Source organism: Pieris brassicae, chromosome 12 (assembly GCF_905147105.1).
Source record: "Pieris brassicae chromosome 12, ilPieBrab1.1, whole genome shotgun sequence".
NCBI lineage: Eukaryota > Metazoa > Arthropoda > Insecta > Lepidoptera > Pieridae > Pieris > Pieris brassicae.
The window spans coordinates 5,824,981-5,848,500 of record NC_059676.1 but is presented as its reverse complement, the minus strand read 5'-3'; the positions used below and the strand labels follow the sequence as shown (position 1 = coordinate 5,848,500).

Sequence of the window (23,520 nt, the reverse complement as noted above, 5' to 3'; positions counted from 1 at the left end):
ACGATTCGGTTCTCTTTATCACAACACTCCATTTTAATATCCCAATATATTGTACAATTTATTGGCGCCAAAATGAGAAAACCCAATGAACAATGATATAAAAATAACATATACTAAATTCAAATCTAATGTTCTGTTAATTTTTTGACCAAACTGAGTATAAGTATATATATAATATAAAGATTGGGCTGAAATATTAGATGGAAATTACATTTAAAAACTTGAGATATTCTCCTGTTTTTCTTTAAATTTCTAATAAAGTTATTTGAATTATTAAAGTTAAGCATCAAAGCTGTTTTAAGTAAGTAAAACCAAATTTATATTTTATTCCAACCTAAAATCATTAAAAAAAATATTTATTTAAGTTTTCTTACGTGTAAAGGCTATATTTTTTCCTTGTCGCTGTCTTACTATTATTTGTCAGAATTATTATTTTTCTAGATTTGTATGCTTCTTTGAGTTTGCTTCAGGCAAACATCAAAATCTCCACGGCATTCGCTCAATGCAAGTTCACGATGCGGTCATGCGACACAACGTAGTAGTGGCTACATCCCCTATATTTTCTCCCCTACCCTTACAAATACACAATATTGTCTATGCTTCCACCCTATGACGTCACACTGAAAATCGACCAATCCCATCGAGAACAGTGCTAGACGGCCCTCGTAAGCGGAATCACTACCGCAAATATTTTAGGGGCATCGCTTTAATAATTTTTAATGTTTTTGTTATGGGACCATATGTGCCGTGGAAATGTATTCGTCTGTGATTGAAATTGTGAAATTAATCGCGATTATTTCTCGTCCTATGTAATACGTTTTAGTCGTAAAATATATTCTTAGTGTTACAATATTACGTTAGGGGGCGGTATCGTGATGCCAGTTCGGAAGCAAGGTGAATATGCTTAAAATATATTGTTCTTTAATAAGGGAGTAATATTTACTACAAATTTTGTAGCAAACAGGCTAATTGAGATTTAAATCTATTATTATTAACTGACGCTGCTTCAGGGATTGTGTGGTTTCAAGTCATATTATCGTATGTCCAATCAACTATTATGACATAGAATTATCGGGTTCAAATACTATAGTGTAAATATGTATCATAAAATTAGGGTATCCAGATATATTAAAACAAAAGTTAGAGGTTACGCTGACCTGTACTATAAAAGGGTTTCTATTGTCGATGAGGGTCAACCTAAATTTAAACTAATATCCAATACATGTTTACGATTTTTTTTAATTAAATATAAGCACTCTTTAAACAATAAGGGAGAAATATCGTTTCTATATTATTTTGAATTCTCATTTATTGTTGTGGTATCTTTATTCCTTTCGGTTAAACTGTATTTTACATTGCACAAAGTAATAGTAATAAACGATTGCCCTGACGGTCATTCGTAGTTTTGCATAAATAAGAATATCTATACATAAGAAAGTATAGACAACAAACTAAAAAAAAAATTACATTACAATGTTGCTCCGGTACAGCTTTTCAATATTATTCAATTGGAGATTAGAGAAATGGAATTTTGTTTTTTATTATAAGTGTTTTACAGTAATAATATTTCACTTTATAAGTTGAAATATCTCTTAAGAAATTTTACGGCTCTATGTAAAGATCGACGACTATTCTCCTGAATAACAAAAATCAGCTCTAGACGGCATGATGCGATAACTGCAAAATCACAATCAATAACTATTAAACATTTATAAAGGGGCAATTATTTTGTTGCTTACTTGGCGGTTCTGTTTTCACAAATTATAGATTGTTAGCTATGGGTCAGCTGGTTCACAAGTTCGCTTAATTGGCCATTCGGAAAAAAAATAACACGAACAAACTACGTAGTAGCGACCCGCGATCTTTATATTATCAGTTCACAAATTTTTGTAAACATTTTTTAAAAATTATAACACCACGGAGGTCTAAGTTCAATTAAAAAGTATGTCATCAGTACATCCTTATCGTGAACTATTTCTATGAAGGACAACTAATGACGCGATGCTTTTAAAAATTCACATTACGGTAAAAAATAAAACCTACATTGCATACTATTTCGAAGTTAAAGAAGGTCGACAAATGCGACCTCAATGAAACAACACGTAGCAATTACGATTGATTTTACAAATAGAACTCCGGCTTAGGTATTACATTTTCATGTAATAATAATAGCCTTTTATTTCAGATACTTATACATCAGTGTATAACACATTTATATTTCTATCATCACATTACTTTTTCAATATTTGTGTGATATTTTTTTGCCATTTCTCCTACAAATCCCGCCATTGCTGTCTGCACTGTGCCACTCTCTGCCATATACCACCTCCTCTTTCCTTAATCTGGTCTTGTCTTCCTCTTTTAGCGTTTTTGTACCTTGGGCACTTGTTTAGTACTTTCTTGATCCACTTGTCTGTTTAACTTGCGTTACGTTTTCATATAAGTTATAATAATTATAACGTTACATACAAAAATGTACAATATGATTTTTTTATTACACTCTGCGTCTGGCAGTTGTGAGCCCCATGGGTTGCCATGGCTACTACTACGTTTCCTTATTACTTCGAGTACATTGCGCTAAAACTTTGTGCATTAAAATATGTTACCTACGCAATTAAGATTCACCGCCGGTTTTTTTTTAATTTCATGCCTAAAATACTCATATTATTATATTTACAGAAGCCCACCGAGCATTGGAATTGCTTGAGGACTACCATAGCAAACTCATAAAGCCTCAAGATCGTCAGCTTCGTCTGGCTATCGAAAGAGTCATCAGGATATTTAAATCACGCCTCTTTCAGGCACTTCTTGGTAAGTGTTTCAAAAATGAATGAAACATAAAATATGAAACATGAGATAATAAAAATAATACTTTAAAGTACTAATAACTTTATAATCAAATGAAGGAAATCGGATTAGGTCTATATTGCACATAAGATATATAAATTACAAAAAATATAGGTTCGCGTGTTAGCTTATTTTATCCGTAATCTACTGTGATGATGGCTATAATAAATAAACTCATTTTAATATCACAACTGTATAATTAATTCTAAAATGTTAGGGTAAATATAACATCCGTCAAAAGTATGTTTTCTTTTAATTATTAAGGCAAACTCACTCTAAATTAACAAAATTATAAGATATTTACTGGGCAATAGAAGATTTACTTCCTCTAATAATGAACTAAATAGTTTTCGTATCAGTTAGTTATAAATACTCAATACGTGCGCGTGACCTCATTTTACGTCACAATCGCTCTTGAGTTTTGTTTGTGCTTGACCACGACACTGTTATTGTAATTCATAGTATATTTAGAATGTAATACATGAATTTTTTTTCGATTCTTATTTATGTTTAATAATTAGTTAACGACGAATTTGCTTCTATAATTATAGCAGGCGCTATATCATCGTTCAACTCCGATATAAAGTTTGCCTTTATGCTTACAGGGTAGTCAAATTATTTAAATCAACTGCTAAATGCTATAACCCGATGGAGAGTTCTCAAGCAGTTTTAGTATTATTCCACCCTCATCTCTGACACCAACTGACTTTCTGTCTACGTGCCCATTAACACTCGCTCGTACGCTGAAGGAAAGCATCGTGAGGAAACCGGGAAACTAAAATCCAAAAAGTCGACTGTGTCTGTCAGGCACAGAAGGCTAATCCTCTACTTGTCTATTAGAAAAACAAATGTTCACAATACAGATACAGAAATCTGTGGCCCAGACTAAAAAGGTTACTGGATTTTTATAGTTCTTAGGGACTACAATATGTTAGAGAGTTATATTACAAAAGGTAAGTGGATGTGCGATTTCACGCAAGTTTTAGTTTAAATACAAGTTTCACATGGACATTATTGGTGGAATGTGACCTAGTTCTTCTTATACGGGTCATAGGTTACTGGGTGCCTTCAATCATACGTGGAACAGCATGTCGACACAAACGTTCGTGTTCAACTATTTCCAATTGATATTTTAATAACACTGTTTAATGGACAAATGTAATCTGATAATTAAAAACTCTGGAAACATGTACCGCAACATTTGCAATCAAGCAATTTTAATTTTAACTTTGTGAGTACAATTTTAAGTTTCATTATGTAAAAGTGTATAAATACATTAATATCGGAGCAGTTATCCCAATACATGGTTACATTTTTGGTAGAAGTATTTTATATTATTTATTTTACTATTACAAACCACACCATGATGATATAACACCAAAATAACTTAAGTAATTATTAAAATATATTCGGAGATAAATGTTTCATCGAGATGTTAAAAATGTATTAATTAAATTATGAGTTAGGATTTAAGGTACTTTCTTAATAAAGACCGATTAAAGGTAGTAATTATATTTAACCTACTTCGATATTTTAATTAATTGGGAATCCATCTGTTGCCAAAAACGCTGGAATGCAGGGCAATTAATGAATTTTAATTTTAGGTACAAATTTCAGTATTATGTAGGTAACGATTCGTATACATTAACGGTTTGGTATGGGAATACCAGTGGTATTTACACCACCTCCGTGGATTAATATCTAACACATATGGTGCATAAGCAAACCAACGGTGTCCTAGTGGATTGAGGGTGAGAGTATCAACTCTGAGGTCGTGCTTTGGAATCACGACTTTGCACCAATGGATTTTTCATACTATAAAAAAGTCAATGGCGCTACAACCTTTTTAAGTCTGGGCCTCTGGGCCCACAGACAAGTAGGTGATCAGCCTTCTGTGCCTGACGCACGCCGTCGACTTTTTGGGTCTAAGGCAAGCCGGTCTCCCATGATGTTTTCCTTCACCGTTAGAGCGAATGTTAAATGCGCACATAGACGGAAAGTCCATTTGTACACAGCTGGGGATCGAACCTACGACCTCAGGGATGAGAGTCGCACGCTGAAGCCGCTAGGCCAACATTGCTCAGAAATTTCATACAACATCCGCGGTTAACACTTGCCTCTACGGTGAAAGCAAACATCCTGAGCGAATTGTATTATCATAACATTGAGATAATGTAAATATGCAAACTAGGTTCCTATACAACATTTACCTACATAAGCGTATTCGTTCGATCGTGTCGTTTAGACACCTTCAGCGACAATACTGTTTTAAGCTTAGAAGCCCCACAATGAAGGGGTTTCTTATTCTGTTCTTCAATTAATGATTATTGGAATATTTTTTGATGATGAGACAACCACTTGAAGAACGAGAGCTTTTAAGACTAAAGTTCTTTTTAGAACACTTTATTCAGAAAACGAAGATAAGGCAAATATAGCTTATGTTTCAAATTTAAGCTCGCTTCTTGATCGCCTTTAAAACACGTTTATATTGCCAAATAAAAAAAACATAACATCAGAGCCGTGTTTGCTATATTATGAAAGCCCGAAATAATGAATTTAAATAAAATGCACGATTTAAACAAACATATAAATTCATATTACTTCTGTTAGGAATTACATTAGTATTGAAGAATTACTTTTTAGTTAATATTTAAAACATATTATTAATCAGACGTCGGATGTTTGCTTTGATTAACATAACCTGAAAATTAAAATTTCGTGGGGTTACTGCCCGTTCTCAATATCGATTTTAACACTCACGCGATTTGCCAAGTAGCCGTGGGAAACAACATAATTGTTGTGTTAAAACGTCCTTTTATTTTAATGTAATAAAATTTATAAAAAGACCGCTTTACCACTAACCATGGGAGTAGATATTGTAAGAGGGACACATTTTGTGTCTGTTTTCTTAAAGTCTTGTCTATTTATTTCATTGTTCGATCGAAACACTTATTTAACTTACTTACTGATATAAAGGAAGTAGCAATTTTAAACCCGAATTATCGTTTAATTTAGATTTCCCGATCATCAGACGATATAGACAGTCCGTCCGTCCCTATGACTGGAGGACTAAGACATACCCAGGGGCGAATGACCAATTTGGCTCTTCAGAGACCTAATTATTTTAATTATAATTGCAGATATTCAAGAATTCTATGAGCTCACTCTACTTGATGACAACAAATCGATTCAGCAAAAGACTGTAGAAACAATACGTATCGCCAACAAATGGGAAACGGATGGAGTTCGTCGTGAAGTGAGTTTAATAATAAAAACTATGGTCATATATTATTTATGCTATATAAATGTCATAGATCCAATATCAACTTACATCTGAGCCTAATCACCTAGTTGGGTTGTACTCGAGGAACATCGTGAATAAACAAAAACAAAAATGTACTATATTAAAAGTAATATAGATAATGACTAAATTGGTATAATTCAAAATGTTTTTTTTATAATTTAATATAGATTCCAAATGATGAAAGTGAATACAGATTAGTATCAAATGCCTTTCTCCAGGACAATAGAAAACCGGAACGGAATGTCGACACTCCGGATTCAGCGAAGGTTTGTACACTACTCTGTAACAGGTTCTTTTAACCGTAGAATGAAAAATGCACTATAAAAGTTCCTAATACTACTAGTATATTGGTGTTTAGTAATAATGGTTAATACATATTTTAACGGCCATCTTGGTGAATTAGTGAAAATAATTGTAAAAAATAACAAAAAAGATTTCTCTAGACTTTTACAATGCCCAGGTATTTCTTTTTATCCCGTGGCCGATTAGCTTGGTATACGCATCTTTATATTGACAGTACAATAAATTATCAGTGACAATGTCATTTCTTTTATTGTTAAATGAGTTTTGTCAATTAACACTTAACTGAGTGGCTTTTAAATTTAACTTTCTTAATATTTTTTTTATTATAAATAGTTCTAATTATCTCATAATATTTTAGCAGATCGGGACAGTGCCGACTACAATCATATCACCGAGTGCAGACACGGATGAAAAGAAGGTAGCTTTTATTATTGTTTATTAGGCTAAAGGGTTCCTGCGGGTCAAGACAATTGGTTGAAAAGCGTAAACGTATTAACTAGTAAACATATTTTTAATAAAGACCGATAAAATATTATAACTATTTATGTGGATATATGCACATATATACGTTGCTTTTCAGGATTCTCTTATATTTTTTAAATAATTTATATGTCGCAGCCAACTAGCTTAATTAGCCGTTCAATTAACAGCCTAGCCTTTTAACTAAACTTACTTTTGTACACCGACACATAAGTCGAATATCGATGTTGCAAGTTCTTTGAACTTTTCTTAATCTGTGGACTGTTGAGGTCAACTGCAGTTTAGCGCATTGTGCACTGTTTATGTTCGTAATTCAGAGCCATCTAGGACAAAAACTTCAAACTATCTTAGTAAATACGTATACCGTTCATAATACAACGTCATTCTTGCAAACTGCAATGAGAAATGGCGCAAGCGCAATTTCTAACGACTTCAAAGTTTTAGTTTTCCGTTTAGATGGTTGGGTTCCTTAAACACATTTTCAGTTTTTGATGTTTTTGATGACGTGACGTCCACAAAGTTATATTAAAGTAGTGAAACTACAAAAAGTCTAATGGCGGATCGTTGGTGCTTCGCGTCTCGTAGTACTATTTATAACCTACAACACAGTTCTAGTTTTCAGCGATATGTATACTAACGTTTGTTCGTTCTGTGGATTTGTGCTGATAAACTTCACAACTGTGCCAATATCAAACGAACGCTATAGCAACTAAAGCCTATTGAAAACTGCACATATACGTTATCCAGTGAAATGTTATTGCACATAAAATTTTGACATTCACACAACTGTACCTACTGCTGTTATTTCGTACCCGTCTCAAGTAAGGCCATATAATGTACACTAATCTATTTTTAAACATTTAGTAATTTCTTGATAATTTGGGAACGTTTTCAACCATTTGGGTGAGACTAATGCAACTTATAGGATAGTTTTGCTTGTTAAAATTCGCTGGCTGTTACTAGCTGATTGATTTAATAAATACTTCAGACTCAAATGATACCAAAGTGGTCTCTATTGCACATAAATAACGTAACACGGACGTTCTAATTAAACTTCATCGCTTTGACATTCATACTATTCCATATCATCATTGACTACATGTTGGTAACCAATTAACGACATATCCATACTCTAATAAACTCATTATCAAAAAGGGCTAGGCTCATGTAATTAGATATGGATTGGTGCAATTGAAAATGGATCTAACAAGATAATCAGCTTACGCAGTGGGACTTTGTGCAAATATTTAGGATGTGGATTATAAAGTATTTTGGTGTAAGCTAGAAATGGGTTCTAGGTAAATTATGGTGCATGTCAGAGATCGTCCAGTAAGATGCTGACAGCAGTCACAAGTGTGTAACTAACAATGCATGCTGTGTACATATTGTAGTGCAAAAATACAAGTTTTGAGACACACTGGTCAACAAAATGACTGAAAGACGGAAGAAAAAAACCCATAATGGATTCCTTCGAAAAGTGTCATCCTTATTTAATCTTGACACGGTAAGTAGGTTTATTGTACTGTACTTGGCCAATTGGCCATGAATATGTTTACTTGTTAATACTTTACTCAACCAAGCTTACCTATATGATGAAATAAGATGTTCATGGTCATTTTTGTATTCAAATTTAAAACCATTCTACTAATCACCGGATTTTAATTACAAGGTAAACAAAATGATATGTGTAGGTTTTTATATGTTTATTTAAAAATTTTGGGTATAATTCAAATAACAGCAATAAGAAAAAAACATTTATAGGTAATGAGGGAATATGATTATAAGTATTAATCATTACGGTAATCATTCTGGGACTTAATAATACAGTTCAATATCAAACAATGCATTCCATCACCATGTGTGAACCCACAGTTAGATTATAACAGTAAACAATGAAAAAAGTATTAATATATTAACTGTCATAAGGTGCAGATTACCATATTCAAGTATGTTGTAGTAATATGAACTAAATGATGTGTATTGTTTTCAGGCTCATGTTTCCTCCCCAGAAATGAAGCAGGTAACCTAATATAATATTCTAAGGAAATTAAATAATCAATAAGATCACTGTATTGTAAACATGTATCAAGTGTTTTTATCTCTATTTAATAATCAAAACAATAATTTAGCTAAGAGTGGTAATTGCTTGTTTGTGTGTACGAGCTAATAGTCACGCTATTAGCATCCTATAACTTGATAGTATTCCTTAAATAGAATTTTGAATATTTATCTTTCGTGAATTTTTTTCAAAAAGAATTCTTTATAATTGAGATAAATTATGCAGCCAAAATACATATAAAATCATTTGACAGTTACAGGTAAATGGGATTGAGGGGGGTGCAGTGACAGGTGAAGATGGCCACCAGTACCTCACAGTAGTTTTATCAAGGGCTGGAGGTGCTGGACTCGGATTCAGCATTGCTGGCGGTTCTGACAATCCTCATGTGGCAGATAATCCCCATATTTATGTCACTAAGCTCATTCCTGGTGGAGCAGCGGCAGCTAGTCAGCTGCAAATCAATGATGCTATATTACAAGTAGGAGCTTGTTATTCTTACTATATCAAATATTTATACCAATTTACTTGGCAACACATTATTTATGTTGTAATACTGTGTACTGAATAATTAATAGAAATTTAAAATAGATATGGAACTGTTTATGTCAAATATAATAGTTAAGGTTTTATAAACTAGATTATCTATACCAGTCGTGGGCAAACTTTTTAAATGGCGAGCCACAAAGTTTAAGAAATTCTAGAGGAAGGCCATAATTATACAAAAAATGCATTGTTGTTAAAACTTTTAATTTTATGATATTATAAAAACAATTCAAATAGAATCTACTTTTTCTTCACGACTGTCGTAATCATAACGGGCCTCATACTATTCATGCTGATGGACCCTCTTCGGGCCGGATTAAATACTTTCGCGGGCCGTACTTTGCCCATCCTTGCTCTTTACTGTCTGTATGCTTCTAGGTATAAAGACAAAATTTATTTTTTAAATTAAATGCACAAAATTTAATAGACTTTATTTAATGTTTTGTGCCTAGTTAACTGATTTTACTTTATCAAGTAGTAAACTTGCATAGTCTAAGGACAAGTCTTTATGATATTAGTGTACATTAAAAAGCATGCAAATGCTCATTAAATACAAATAACACGGTTTAAATTTCTTATCCTATTCAGGTTAACGACGCGAATGTGGAAAACGTGACGCATGCAGAGGCAGTAGACGCATTGAAAAAAGCTGGCAATACAGTCCGATTGGTAATTATTATACTTTGAAAAAATGTTGCTATTTTATTGTGAAGTTCCGCCATAACTAAAACTTTTACCTCGATTTAGAGCTTTTGTAATATACCAAGATATAAATTTATTAAAAATAATAAAATAACATTTATTAATATTAAATATCCGAAACATTAATATACAGTATTTACAATATTCTTAACCTAGATAGTAATAATAATTATTATTATTAAATTCAGAAGTTATCAACTTCTGACAAAAAGAAGTCAGTTTGTGTCGACAAATTTTCATACAAATTAAGTTTTCGACTTTCTACATACACTACTGTTAAGGCATCTTGACTAAACCCTTAGTTTTAATATTAAAAACAATGTTTTATATAGAAAGTGAAACGACGAGCGGGAGAAGATCACCTGAGCGTGTCACAAATATCAAATAAAGAAGAAGCTGTTGAAATAGAACTTGTGAAGGGTGGTTCAGGGCTAGGATTCAGCATAGCGGGGGGTCTTGGAAACCAGCATATACCAGGGGATAATGGTATATATGTGACCAAAATAATGGCTGGTGGAGCCGCCCATAGAGATGGACGCTTAAGGGTTGGAGACAAATTGTTAATGGTCAAAAATACATCGGTAAGTTGTTTTTCAATAAGTTATTTCTTAATTAAAGCTGTTAAATTTCCTTTGTATAGAGAATCTATTGTATTTAGAAACGAGATATGAAATAAAATATTTTTGAGAATTGTCTTTAAGATACGGTCTCATGAATATTGAAAACAAAATTAAAATACACTATAGTGTAAACGACGGCATTTGGCATATAAGCTTAGAAAGCTAGACTAGAAATAGTTTTTAGGTAAGATTAATATGTAAAAAATACGCGATTGTCCTGGAAACATTCATACATTGGGGCGATCTCTGGTCTAAGAGGGATTATTACATAGAGCTTGGGGCCATAGCGCCTCCCTTTATTTCCCTGGTGGGCCTTGCCGTGACCCTGTTCCTCCATTGTTCATGCGGGCGGTAGGGGCCCAATTCGGATTTGTATTATAAATTTTTTAATATGATAAATAAAAACACTTGAACTTATACGCGAATCTCCTTAAAACGTCGAACTTACTCGACTTCGGTTTATGGTATGTATAAAGCCTGGAAAAATTTCAGTTTACATTTAACTTTTACTATACAGTGCCATATTTTCAGAAAGGCGATGTAAATCTTGACAACGTGACCCATGAAGATGCCGTGGCCGCGCTAAAAGCGTCTGGTGAACGAGTACTCTTAGTACTCATTCCGGGACCAAGACATGGACAGCCTTCACCTCGGACCTCGAGAGCTAATACACGTGAGTATTTGCAATAATAATCTTAAAGAGTATTTTTTATCATAGGATTATAAATTAATGAATATAATGCATATACTAATAGGCACCGTGTCCAAGTGTTATTCAGTGATTAACTGATTGTATTCCCGATTGTTGAGTTTTGGATTTAGTTGTAGATTAGAAGTAACAGAGTTATGACGCTTGTTTGAGAATATTTAACTTAAATACCAGTTTATAAATTGTACATAACTCACTTCACCAGAAGTACGCTAAGATTAGGAGTGGCGACGAGAGTCAGGCTTGGCGCTAAGTCTCGTTTGTAAATCTTGCCCGACCTTGTCAGACCCTGCAAATAATTAATACAATTTATCACAGAAACAAAATAATATTTAAAAAAGTTATTTATGAAATCCGTATTCTTGAAAAAAATTATTACCGTCATTATGTACATTATTTTTAAATCAGCCTGCCCAACATCGAGTACGACAAATTCGCTGCGACGCGAGGACGTGACAGATAGTACCGAGGAGCCCCGTGTGGTGGATATTGAAAAGGGAACCCAGGGCCTCGGGTTCAACATAGTAGGGGGTGAAGATGGCCACGGGATATATGTCTCGTTTCTCCTCGCCGGGGGGCCCGCAGAAAGATCGGGTGAATTACGCAGAGGGGACCGTTTGCTTGCCGTTAATGACACTGATATTACGCATGCCACACACGAACAGGCCGCTAAGGCGTTGAAGGTAAGGATGTTTCCATACTGCTACTTTTAATACAATATATTTAAAAAAAATATGTTATGTGTTATTTTATTTAGCTATCGTTTGCCAATAAAAATGCAATGTTTGTGGTATGGAGCGGAATTTTTGGCTCTAAATGCCAAAGTTAATAATATACAGAAATTTAAGTGATTCCTTAATTATTAATAAAGTAATATTAATTAGGAACTAATAATGTTAGTCTTACCTGATAATGTTTTGGAAGAAAACATTTATTTGATTAAATCACACATATAAAAAGAGAAATACAAACGCTTTATATTATACAAATATTTAATCAAAAATGGCGCCCAGTTTTTTCTAATAATTAAACAAAATAATGTAATGTCAAACACGCAATTATTTAAAAATTCAACCAAAATCGTTTATTTAAAAAATTAATAACTTATATCAAAGTGTTATAAATACATGTTGACCAATGTTATTTGTCCTTGAAATCTAAACACGATGATGAACCTGAAACACGATAAAAAAGACGACGTAAAAAACATTAAAAACAACGCAGTGCTTTATCGTCTGTAGTTAATTAATAAATCTCGTAAACGGTTCTTTACGCATTGCGTCATAATCGATTGTCATTGCTTATTAGAATATGTATTTGGTCAGTGTTAGTCATGCGATACATACGCTAACGTCGCGAGTGAATTTAACTGCTGTGATTTTTAATTATCGTAGTTACGCCTAAGTGTTTTTAATATAGTTTTATTTTATATAATTTAAAAAGTGATTTTATCGTGTAATATAATATGCCAATTTACACAGTATTTATATTCATAGAAAAATAAATATTACATATAGCAAACGTGTTAAACATTAAATATGGTTGCTTAATTTAATAAACAGTTCACGTATTGTAAGTAGAACGCATAACGTGATCGTAAGGATGCCAATCAACCAGAGAGCAAACAGGTAATGCAAAATGTCATTTATTTACAGAGTACCGGCCAAAATGTAAAATTAACAGTTGTATATAGGCCGCAGGAATACAACAAGTTCGAGGCACGTATCAATGAGTTGAAGCAACATAATACGCTACTACGAACCTCGCAGAAACGATCTTTATATGTCAGGTATGTATTGCTGTGTAGTGTTAGTTTACTTTAAAAAAACAGTTACAATCTTTTAGGTCTGGGGCTCAGATTTATGTATCTTGACACTCGCCTTTTTTTGGGTCAAAGTCTAAGTTTCCTCACGTTTCCGTCAACGTGTTAACGAGTGTTAAATGCGCACGTATAAAGTCCATTGGTGTTTAGCCGGGATTTAAACCTACGACCTCAGGGATGACAGTCGCTTGCTAAGTAGACCACGCTATATTGGTTGTTTTATATACTTTTGTAGTAATATAAAAACTATAACTCCAAATTTTTGTGTTTTGTTTGATAAATCATAATGGTAAATAAGCTTTGGTGGTAACTTTAATCATAACATTCGTTTAGATGTGAAGTCTTTTATTACAATAAGTAAATTATTAAAGCAACAAATTAAAAACGAGTTATCTTGATGTTATGATAAATAGGTACCTTATTAACATATTTATCGATATTTAACAATTTTTATTACAAGATTTGAATACTTTAAATAGCTATTGCTTAGTTAACACTCAAATACGATTCCAAAACAATAAGTCTGTCCCGACTTTTTTTAAATATTTTAAAAAATAAATAGCCTGTTACGCAGGGATAATTGTTCTCTCTAGTAGGTTTTTTTTAAAATTTATATGTATAGATATTATTTAACGAGGTTTCTTTCTAAAACGTATGGATAAAATAAAAGTATTTTTGCTAAAATATGTTTATTAAGTTTTTAAAATCTGATTAAGTTCTCGTGTTGATTTAAGGGAATGTATTAAAAGGTACATTGCGAGTTTGATCGTTTTTCGCCAATCTTTTCTTACGCAATATGACCTCAATGCAATGAAGCTAAAGAATATAAAATAATATAGATTAAATTTTCATTGATTTATTTATAATTTCAGAGCCCTATTCGACTATGACCCGATCCGTGACGATGGCTTACCTTCGCGAGGTCTTCCATTCCGATACGGTGATATATTACACGTCACCAACGCATCGGATGACGAGTGGTGGCAAGCCAGGTAAGTCACTAATATTTCAGTATTGTAATAGAAAAAGATCTCGGATTGTTAATAAATTATGTACCATAACAGATAATATTTCCATAATTTATATTTCTAGTTTAAAAATTGCCTTTTATTTTAACAATGAAATATTGTAGGCGACTAGACAGTACTGATCCAGATGCGATCGGCATTATACCATCGAAGCGTCGTTGGGAGCGGAAACAGCGTGCACGCGACAGGCAGGTCAAATTTCAAGGACAAGGGACCCCTGTCAGTACTGTAAGTGTTTTTTACCCGTAACGATAAATTTTATGCATTTTGTATCGATCCGGCTCGAAGGACTAAGTAAAATGCTCACAATGTCTTTGATATGATTTAAATTCAATCAATGCACTGTTGGTTGCATATATGGAGCTTAACAATAGGCATTAATTAAATAAAGCTTTAAGATTAATATATGTGTTTGTGGTAATATTATAAAATATATATAATATTTCTTATTTCTATTTATTTTCTATTACCGAGTGAATAAAAATGTAAATGATTAATAATTTATTGATATACGGGGTATGAAGATCATATTAGGTTATTTTTGTAAGTCATTTCAGTTAATATATTGAACACTAACATCCTTACAAGTTCACTGCAACTGTGAACCATTTGACATTCATCTAATAGATCGATTCACTGTCGACGGAGCTAGCCTGGAAAATACACAAAAAAAATCTTATCGATTAATCCACCTTTTTTTAGTTCGGTGAATTTTATCCGTCCGAATTTTGTACTTATCTGACTTAAACATAACATTGATAAATCGTACTTTTAGTAAAAGAAACTCCAAATTATGTATATCATATCCGTTGTTATAAAACAAATCTTAAATAATTCATTGTATTTTTAATTTGAACGTATATTTTATTTCAGAGCCAATCAACGCTGGAAAGGAAAAAGAAGACGTTATCGTTCAGTAGAAAGTTTCCGTTTATGAAGAGCCGGGAAGACGGCAAGTCTGAAGATGGCTCGGACCAAGAGCGTAAGTTACATAATCAGATTTAACAACTTAAATGCTTAAGATATGCTAACAGTTAGCTGGACTTCATACAACCTTATTCCACTATATTTAAAAAAAACACCTTTGGAACAGATAGAAAAATCCGCTAAGGGATTTTTTTTTATATATACTGCTGTGCTAATGCTAATATAATATATAAACTAAACTTCGTGATTGGTATTAATATACCAATCACGGAGTTTTTATTAATTATTAATATATTAAATTAAAACCTGTAAAATAAATAAAAAAACCTATTTATTTCAGCTGTTAAATAGTTTTATACATAACGTTGTAAATATAATTAATATATAAATGTAAATTTGTCTTCCTTGCTCTAAGTAAACTGAAACTTAGATATAAGAGTAAAAAAATCATATCTACATCTTCAAGTTGTGTCATCCAATCATTGCTAATGTCTAAAATGGCGGTTTTTAAATTATGAGGGTAATTGTAAATTTTGTTACAGCTTTCATGCTTTGCTACACACAGGAGGACACAAACGCGGACGGTGAGTGCCTATCTCTTTCTATATATACCGCTATCTCGCTCTTGTCGTAGGACATTCTCTTATCGACCTTCAAGCTGATATGACGCCTTTTAGCCCTTGTTGTGTGTAATTGGATAAAGATTGCTAAGAAAGTCGATTGATATACTCGCTAAGAGGCGTATTGATGCTGTTTTAATAAAGAATTCTTGTAAATTTACAAAATACCAAATATTTAAGAAATTGAATTACTGACGTCTTTTTTATCGAAGCCTTAGAAGAAATAGACGGTTGGTATTTAAAACTTTAAACAGTGTATTCAGACTTTATAAATTTGCTACATACAAAATGTCTGTTGTACTTTATGGATTACCCTTTCAAATATTTTTTTATAAAATCATGACATATGGTCGATAAGATTATGTTGGTCAATACGCATTTTATCTCATGCGGCTGCTAATATACACTGTATGGAGGTTTATTATTTATTATATTTATTAAGTTATATGCTTTCTAACAACGATGTGTAAAGTTTAAATATGTATCCATATTCAAATGTTCATTTATCGTACTTTGAATTCATACTGTATTTAAGTAGTCACCGAGTTTTCAGTAAAATAGGTTAAATTTTCTTATATTTCAATATATGGTACATTTATCTAATACTTAGTAAATTGGATTTATCGATTGTTAAACAATTTTTTTCTGGATATGTGTGAGTAAATTAACGCTTGTAGTGTACATGAAAGGCATGAAGGTGCTTAATAATTCGCAATTAATTATATAGAGGTTTAGTTATTTGACGCATTTGTTGCTTGTCAAATAATACGCGGGCTCGTACGTGGGTGCGCGTATGATTTAGACGTACACGTCCATCTAGTTTGTGTACCACACAACCGTATGGGCCAAGTGTCATTTCAAAAGATGGGACGGCCTCTCCCTTTTGTTCCTTTAAAAGGCCTTTAGGTCTTCGAGATCTCTGCAAGTGCGATACAGTTGAAGCACCGTATCGTCCCAAATGAACATTTGAACAAGCAATTATTTTATGCAATAATTGGACAAACGCTTACGGCTGTGTGGTTGTCGTATAGTTTACGATTTATTTACATGGCATAAATGTTTTAGTCTGGTCATACAATAATGAGTCGTAAGCACACGGATGGGTTTGACAGACGTTCGGCCGCCGTCCCGTGCTTCTAGTTGCCTAAAGCGTTAAACTGTCGTAAATAATCTCGGTAATTCAGGCGTTGGCGATTTAAAGTCGTAAAATGATGGTAAATGTGCCAAATTGTTGATAAAAAGAGTTTTGGTGAACCGGTTTCAAAATGTTAAAATACTATTAAATTTGTTAATTTTTCTACGTATAGGAGAAATCTTGTACCGAGTGGAACTTCCCATGATGGAGGAGATAACGCTCATTTATCTCGAGGACGAGAGTAAGTGTTGGGAGTGAGGCGTAGCTTGCGAGTGCTGTAGCCGTTACCTTACCTCCCGCATTCTGGTTATGATCATCAATTAGAAACGTAGTATTCATTTAAATAACACTCGATTTTCTATTATTTGTCATTTTACGTTTAGTTGTTTTACTCTCTAATTCATACGCGATGATTCTAATAGCCTCTCCACACATGAATCTTATAAAATCACGAAATTTTAAAATAGAAAGTGAGCACTCGTAGAGACGGCGACGGCCGCCAAGTGCATTGAGAGTTGATATATGAATAAGGCTTTGATTATTTGTGGAGGGAGAGAGGGCCACTGGAAGCACACGAGGACACGAGAGCCGCCTCTTTCACGCAGCTTCACGCCCGCACGCGTATGCGCTTCCTTTAGTTGCATTACATCCGTCATCAAGCATGATCAGCGTACACGGATTTATCAGTACTACGAGCACTCGATACGCCAGGCTAATCTTGAGAAATGTCCTTGACAAGCCTTCATATTGGATGAGTTTCTGGGTGGTCGTATTTGTCGTTCATATGTTGTCGCTTAAGTCGGACTAGTGAGCTTTCGTATTTGCTTTGTAAATATTCGCTATAATATATAATTTTGTTTGAATTTAAACGCTTTTATTTGTATACAGAGCTGCTGCTTATAATAAAATATCTATTATTTGCATAAGATGTATGATATAAGGTATTTATGTTATAAAATGGTAGGTTTAATTGTATTATATTTTACAGGAGGTAAGACATTATAAAATCAAAAAGAGTTGACATTAATTAGTTTAAATTTATATGTATAAATTATTAGCTTTATTACTATAGATTATAGAATAAGAATTTGATTTTGAAATGTATCCAATTGAGTTTATCATAATTATTATGGTGTGGTTAATTAAGCGAGTATTCATATGCAGTTGCTTTAGGATGACTCTATTGGATACAAAATTAATTTTGCACTTAAGAAATTAGAAGACACGAGTTTATTTAGTGAGGCACGCTAGTTTGAGTGATTGATTGATTGCAACACATAGATAGTTACGGAAGTTTTATATTTCTATAGACAAGGGCATAGATCATAAATAACTGTCACGGTATATTGCATTCTAGAGACTAACGCATAGATCCTTAGTGAAACGCTATGTTTAAGAGTTGTATGACCAAAACAAATAGTTATGCTCCAAATATCTGTCAAACATTTTTTTCTGACATTGAACTGAAATACAATCATGACTAATCAAATAAAATCTCATTTCAAATACTAGTAAGGATTATTGATTGCCATTTGTTTTGGTACTTCAAATTTGAATTTATTCCATAGAGTCTAGAATGCTTAAAAAATATTTTTATTGCAGGCCAAGAAGAGAACGTATTATCATACGAAACGGTGCAACAGATGACCATAAACTACACTAGACCTGTCATCATCCTTGGCCCGCTTAAGGATAGGATCAATGACGATCTAATATCAGAATTCCCTGATAAATTCGGTAGCTGTGTTCCCCGTAAGTTTAAAGTTTTTAATTATATTTAGTTATACAGTATGTACATAGTTACCAAATATTTTTCGTATTTTTTTTATTTCTAATTATAACCGACAAAGACGTATAGAACCCGATATTTTATTAAAAAACTTATTTTGATTTTATATAGTACTGATATAATTTGATATCCCGTAACACACAAATAGTTGCAAACACATTTCAGTATCTTTGAATATTTTTAAGGCCGTTTGTGTCTTTTTATCATGAAACTTTTTGTTTTTATAATAAAAGACACGACGAGGGCGCGACGCGACTACGAAGTGGACGGTCGTGATTATCATTTTGTGGCGAGCCGTGAGCAGATGGAACGCGATATACAAAATCACTTGTTTATTGAAGCTGGCCAATACAATGAGAATTTGTATGGTACATCCGTTGCATCCGTTAGAGAAGTCGCCGAAAAGGTTATTATTATCGATACTAAAAACGTCCACCTTTCGAATCCAAACGTTATCACTTATTCCCATTTATAAAATGTAATTAGTTTAATTAGTCTGTTTAAAGTTTTTTTGTCTCAACCTGTCAAATTTATTAAACAATTTAAAAAGAAATTATAATATGTGTTTATTAAAACAGGCATGTTACAAAACATTTTACCTTGAAAAGAAATCTATATCCGCGAAATTATTTTTAACAATATCTAATTAATTTTCAGGGCAAGCACTGCATTTTAGACGTAAGCGGAAATGCCATAAAAAGGTTACAAGTTGCGCAACTGTTTCCCATCGCCATATTTATCAAACCAAAGAGCGTAGAATCTATTATGTAAGTTTAAAAAAAATTGTTTTCAATTTTTTGCGGCAATATTTGTTATTAAATCTATTATTCCAGGGAAATGACAAAACGAATGACCGAAGAGCAAGCGAAAAAGACTTACGAACGCGCACTTAAGATGGAACAAGAATTCGCTGAATATTTCACTGGTATTTTATTTGTTTATTTTGTATAGTATACGTTTTTTTAATTATTTCAAGCTATCTTAGCAGACCTTTGTACTTTGCGAATTGTTGCACCTGGGTCTAACCCAGTATTGATTTAATATTAAAATTGTATTTCCAGCCGTAGTGACAGGCGACACGCCCGAGGAGATATATGCTAAGGTGAAAGCTGTTATAGCAGCGGAGAGTGGGCCCTCCGTTTGGGTACCACGCCGCGATCCGCTCTAGGACTCCACCCCCAGATATTAGTGCAACACTTGAACTATTACCACCTGCCGATAGATGGCGTTGTTTTAAATTACTCAAATTGTTAAATTAGTGCAAGGACCGGTAGGATTAAAATTACCATAAGCTTCGAAGCAGGACTGATACACTGAGGCATTTTAGAATGCACCTTTACAAAGCAATAAATCGTATTACTAAAATTCAAGAATATGAATCGGTCCCGCAACGCAAATTCAGAATGCAACTACCGCCAAATAAATGTATAACGCCATCTGTTGGCAGTTTTGAAAACGTTACCACGGGATTGCACTGAATTCGAGATACTAATGAAAGAAATCGCACTTAACCAAAGTACCTGATTGTGAATGTATTTGAAATTTTTCAACGGGCTCAAAACTTGAATGTAAAACTTAAGTGTGATTTCTCGTCGTTAGTATAGTAAAAATACATGGACAAAATACGGAAAATCGATGATCCTTGTATTTTTAGAAGTAGATTTATTCTTATTCCGATTTAGACTGCTTCAGCCTGCCCTTGTATTCCTACGGACGATCAAATGTGCCTCCAGATATGTTAAGTCCAACGTATTTTGAATAAAGATAGAATCTCCTATGGCCCCGGCCCAACGATATAGGTCTCCCTCCAAACTTAAGTAAAACTAATTTTACACATAGTTTTGCGGGAAGACCCAATAGCTCCACGGCTAGGGGCCCACCGTGAACTTCTTAAAAACATGTCAACTTCCAGTCAGGTCAACTCCTGCTGACCTGCAATTATCGTTGACGGTCAGCAGTGTTTTTTCTGGCTAACGTACTGCACGTCGTAGAAACCTTCTTCAGTGTGTGTTAATATACAGAACGAGGTTTTGGTAGTCCAAGTATTACTTTGGCCTGTTTTTATTGAGTACGAAATAACCGGACAGTTTTAATATCGCCTTTCATTGACCGGATATGACGTCACGGTAGATTGAGGTTCAGTAGTGTTAAAGTTTGACTTGATTTGACAATTTACATTGACACACTCCTATTTAACGTTCTAGTTATAAGTTGGTTTTGAAATTAAGATTTTATGTCACTTAACTCGAACGTGAATTGTTTAATAAAGTTTTCGCTACGTTTCAACGCTTTCTCTGTAGAGTATTTACGCTTTCGTTCATTGTGCGTTTAATAGCCGTATATGATTGCTTTATACTAAAAATTATTTATTAAAATCGGGTATTAAGCTTCATCTCGACTATGTAAATGAAATTGTATATTGTAGAAAAATAAATGGTATTATTCATGTTGATTTGTTATCGGAATGCTAGAGTAATGTGAATTTTCTTCAGCGTTAGAAGTATAAACACGGTTAATAAAACGACAAATCACAGCACAGTGATGTTACATATGACAAACTAATTAGTTATAACTTACTTTAGTCGGAACCCACCTCCTCATGGACCCAGTCCTGCATGGCTAGGCTAAGACATAATCAGAATTATTTGCTCAAGCGGCATCCAATCGTAGCCATTTGAATCTCATGACATACACACCGCAGGCGCCGGAGTGGATTTGGTGCAAGTTGTTTGTTGATCATTTTTATAGTAAGGAATTGTGTTAACGGTGTGAAATGTCTCACCCAGAATAGCGTTTGACATTTATTTATTGAGAATTTTATTTTCTTACGGAGTAACAGTATGCCCATCTGCAAATATGGCACATTGGGAGGACATAATGCTTTAGATTTTATTTCATACACATTAATACTTATGTAAGCTTTTACTTATAAGAGCAAATATTTTATGAATTGATGTGAATTATAATATTATTATTACCCCTTGTACTTAATTTTGTTTGCTGTGTACGTCGAGTGTTTAATAATTGACTTTATAGTTATAAATATTGCAATGCAAAGTATGAATTTATTTATCCCGCCATTACATAAATATATGTAAACCAAAGATATTTGGCAACATCCATTGCTTTTACCAATTTTCGATGACTGAACTTAACAATTTTTGCGTTTTATCCCTGCTTTACAAATATATTGCCATAATAATTATTGCTTAGTAAGCATGTTTTTTTGTAATTTTTCGGAAAGTTTTTTTATGACTATTTTGTGTCTCTTATTTTATAATATTAATGATATATTGAATTATGTGAGAATGTTCTTTTAATTAGGTATTTATTGTCGTACTAAGTAGCTATTTTATTAAATTAATAAAATGTGTTTATTTCTGTATATTTAAATGTAAGTATAAATATTTTAACAAATACATAGTTATTACATATATTAACATTTTATTGAAATCCATATTTGCAGATGTACAATGTTTATCAGTTAGTGATGTTCAATAGAATTAGTTTGAATAAAGTTATTTACGTTGAAAATTCTATGTTGTCTTATTTGCTATTTGTTTCATTTAATAATCGTCTTGTTTGGAGTTGGTGTGATGTATCTGTCGCAGCCAACTAGCTTAATTAGCCGTTCAAATAACAGCCTAGCCTTTTAACTAAACGGCCTGAAAGATATTCAGCCGAAGCGGTTGTTACAACATTTAATAAACTGGCTGGCTAATGCTTGGGACATTAGAAAAAAAAGAGGTGAAACATATGACATAAAAAAATATTTCTTTTAAAATGAAATTGCTTAAGTAAAATTTACATTATTATTGTCACTACTCTTCCATTGTACTTGTGTTTTTCATGAAACTTTGGACAACACCATCAAAGTTGTGGTTTGCCGACGCCATATTGATAGTTAGAAGTGTTTCGTTTCGAGTTTGAGTGTGGCACAATGTGGAAGAATTTGATTAAGGGGAAGTCTACGCTAAGTGCTGCAGTAGCAGTAAAAATACAAACTGAAAAATTGGAAGAAACTTGATAAGAATTCGCGGAACCAAGTCTTTAAATAGCTCTTTATAGTGTCCCCTAGCTAAAACAATCGACTAAAGAAATGTTAGACCGGGAACCGAGTCGGCACATACGAACGAAATTTAAGATTTAAATCGAGGTACGCGACTGTGATATTTCTCATGCAGATAGCATTTCAAGAACTTTATTAGTCAGTAAATCAATATTTCATACTTAATGCAAATGGTTATTATTTATACAAAATGGCTCAACTGTTTGGCAGTAATATTTTTTTTTTCAAATAACAGACCTAAATTTGCATATCTGAGTCAAAGTCAAAATAACTTTATCCATATAGGTAAACAAGTACAAGTATGAACGTCAGAAATGAAAAGAAAGCGCGGGAAGTGTTGAAGTAGTAGTAGTAGGCGGGCGACCTTTTTTGGCTTAACTTTGGATAATTAAATTAAACAGATATTACAGGATCAGTTAAGTTGTAAAGTGTATATATTAGAAGTTATTGTTGATTATTAATAGTTTTAGTTCGTTTTCTTCGCCTGGTGAGTCACTTCATTGTAATATTTGTAAATGTATTTTTTCTCTTGGCGTCCATGTTGGAGCCCGAAGATCCTGGAG

At 33.1% G+C, this 23,520-nt stretch overlaps 1 protein-coding gene across 13 annotated transcripts; it reads left to right on the top strand.

Annotated features, from left to right (window-relative positions):
• The first annotated feature begins 667 nt into the window (after window positions 1–667).
• LOC123717564 (disks large 1 tumor suppressor protein) lies at window positions 668–22,415 on the top strand. 13 transcript variants are annotated; one of them, XM_045673634.1, is made up of 22 exons: window positions 668–894; window positions 2,680–2,811; window positions 5,988–6,103; window positions 6,370–6,417; window positions 6,816–6,872; window positions 8,925–8,954; window positions 9,247–9,471; window positions 10,125–10,205; window positions 10,571–10,819; window positions 11,390–11,531; window positions 11,976–12,250; window positions 13,223–13,356; window positions 14,262–14,381; window positions 14,522–14,645; window positions 15,291–15,399; window positions 15,887–15,928; window positions 17,272–17,340; window positions 18,702–18,851; window positions 19,122–19,294; window positions 19,546–19,655; window positions 19,722–19,813; window positions 19,950–22,415. In XM_045673634.1, the coding sequence occupies exons 1-22, from the start codon at window positions 876–878 to the stop codon at window positions 20,054–20,056; spliced, it is 2,604 nt and encodes an 867-aa protein (XP_045529590.1). In that variant the 5' UTR covers window positions 668–875; the 3' UTR covers window positions 20,057–22,415. The 13 variants fall into 13 exon arrangements, with proteins under 13 accessions (XP_045529590.1, XP_045529589.1, XP_045529588.1 ...); XM_045673633.1 differs by having other exon boundaries at window positions 6,813–6,872; XM_045673632.1 differs by having other exon boundaries at window positions 6,319–6,417; window positions 9,253–9,471.
• The last annotated feature ends 1,105 nt before the right edge of the window (window positions 22,416–23,520 follow it).

What these genes read in the sequence shown, in the direction of transcription:
- LOC123717564 (XM_045673629.1), top strand. An exon ending in AAACGATCTTTATATGTCAG is followed by an intron (nt 13,357 to 14,261) that starts GTATGTATTGCT and finishes TTATAATTTCAG; the next exon opens with AGCCCTATTCGACTATGACC. An exon ending in CATTTATCTCGAGGACGAGA is followed by an intron (nt 17,341 to 18,701) that starts GTAAGTGTTGGG and finishes TTTTTATTGCAG; the next exon opens with GCCAAGAAGAGAACGTATTA.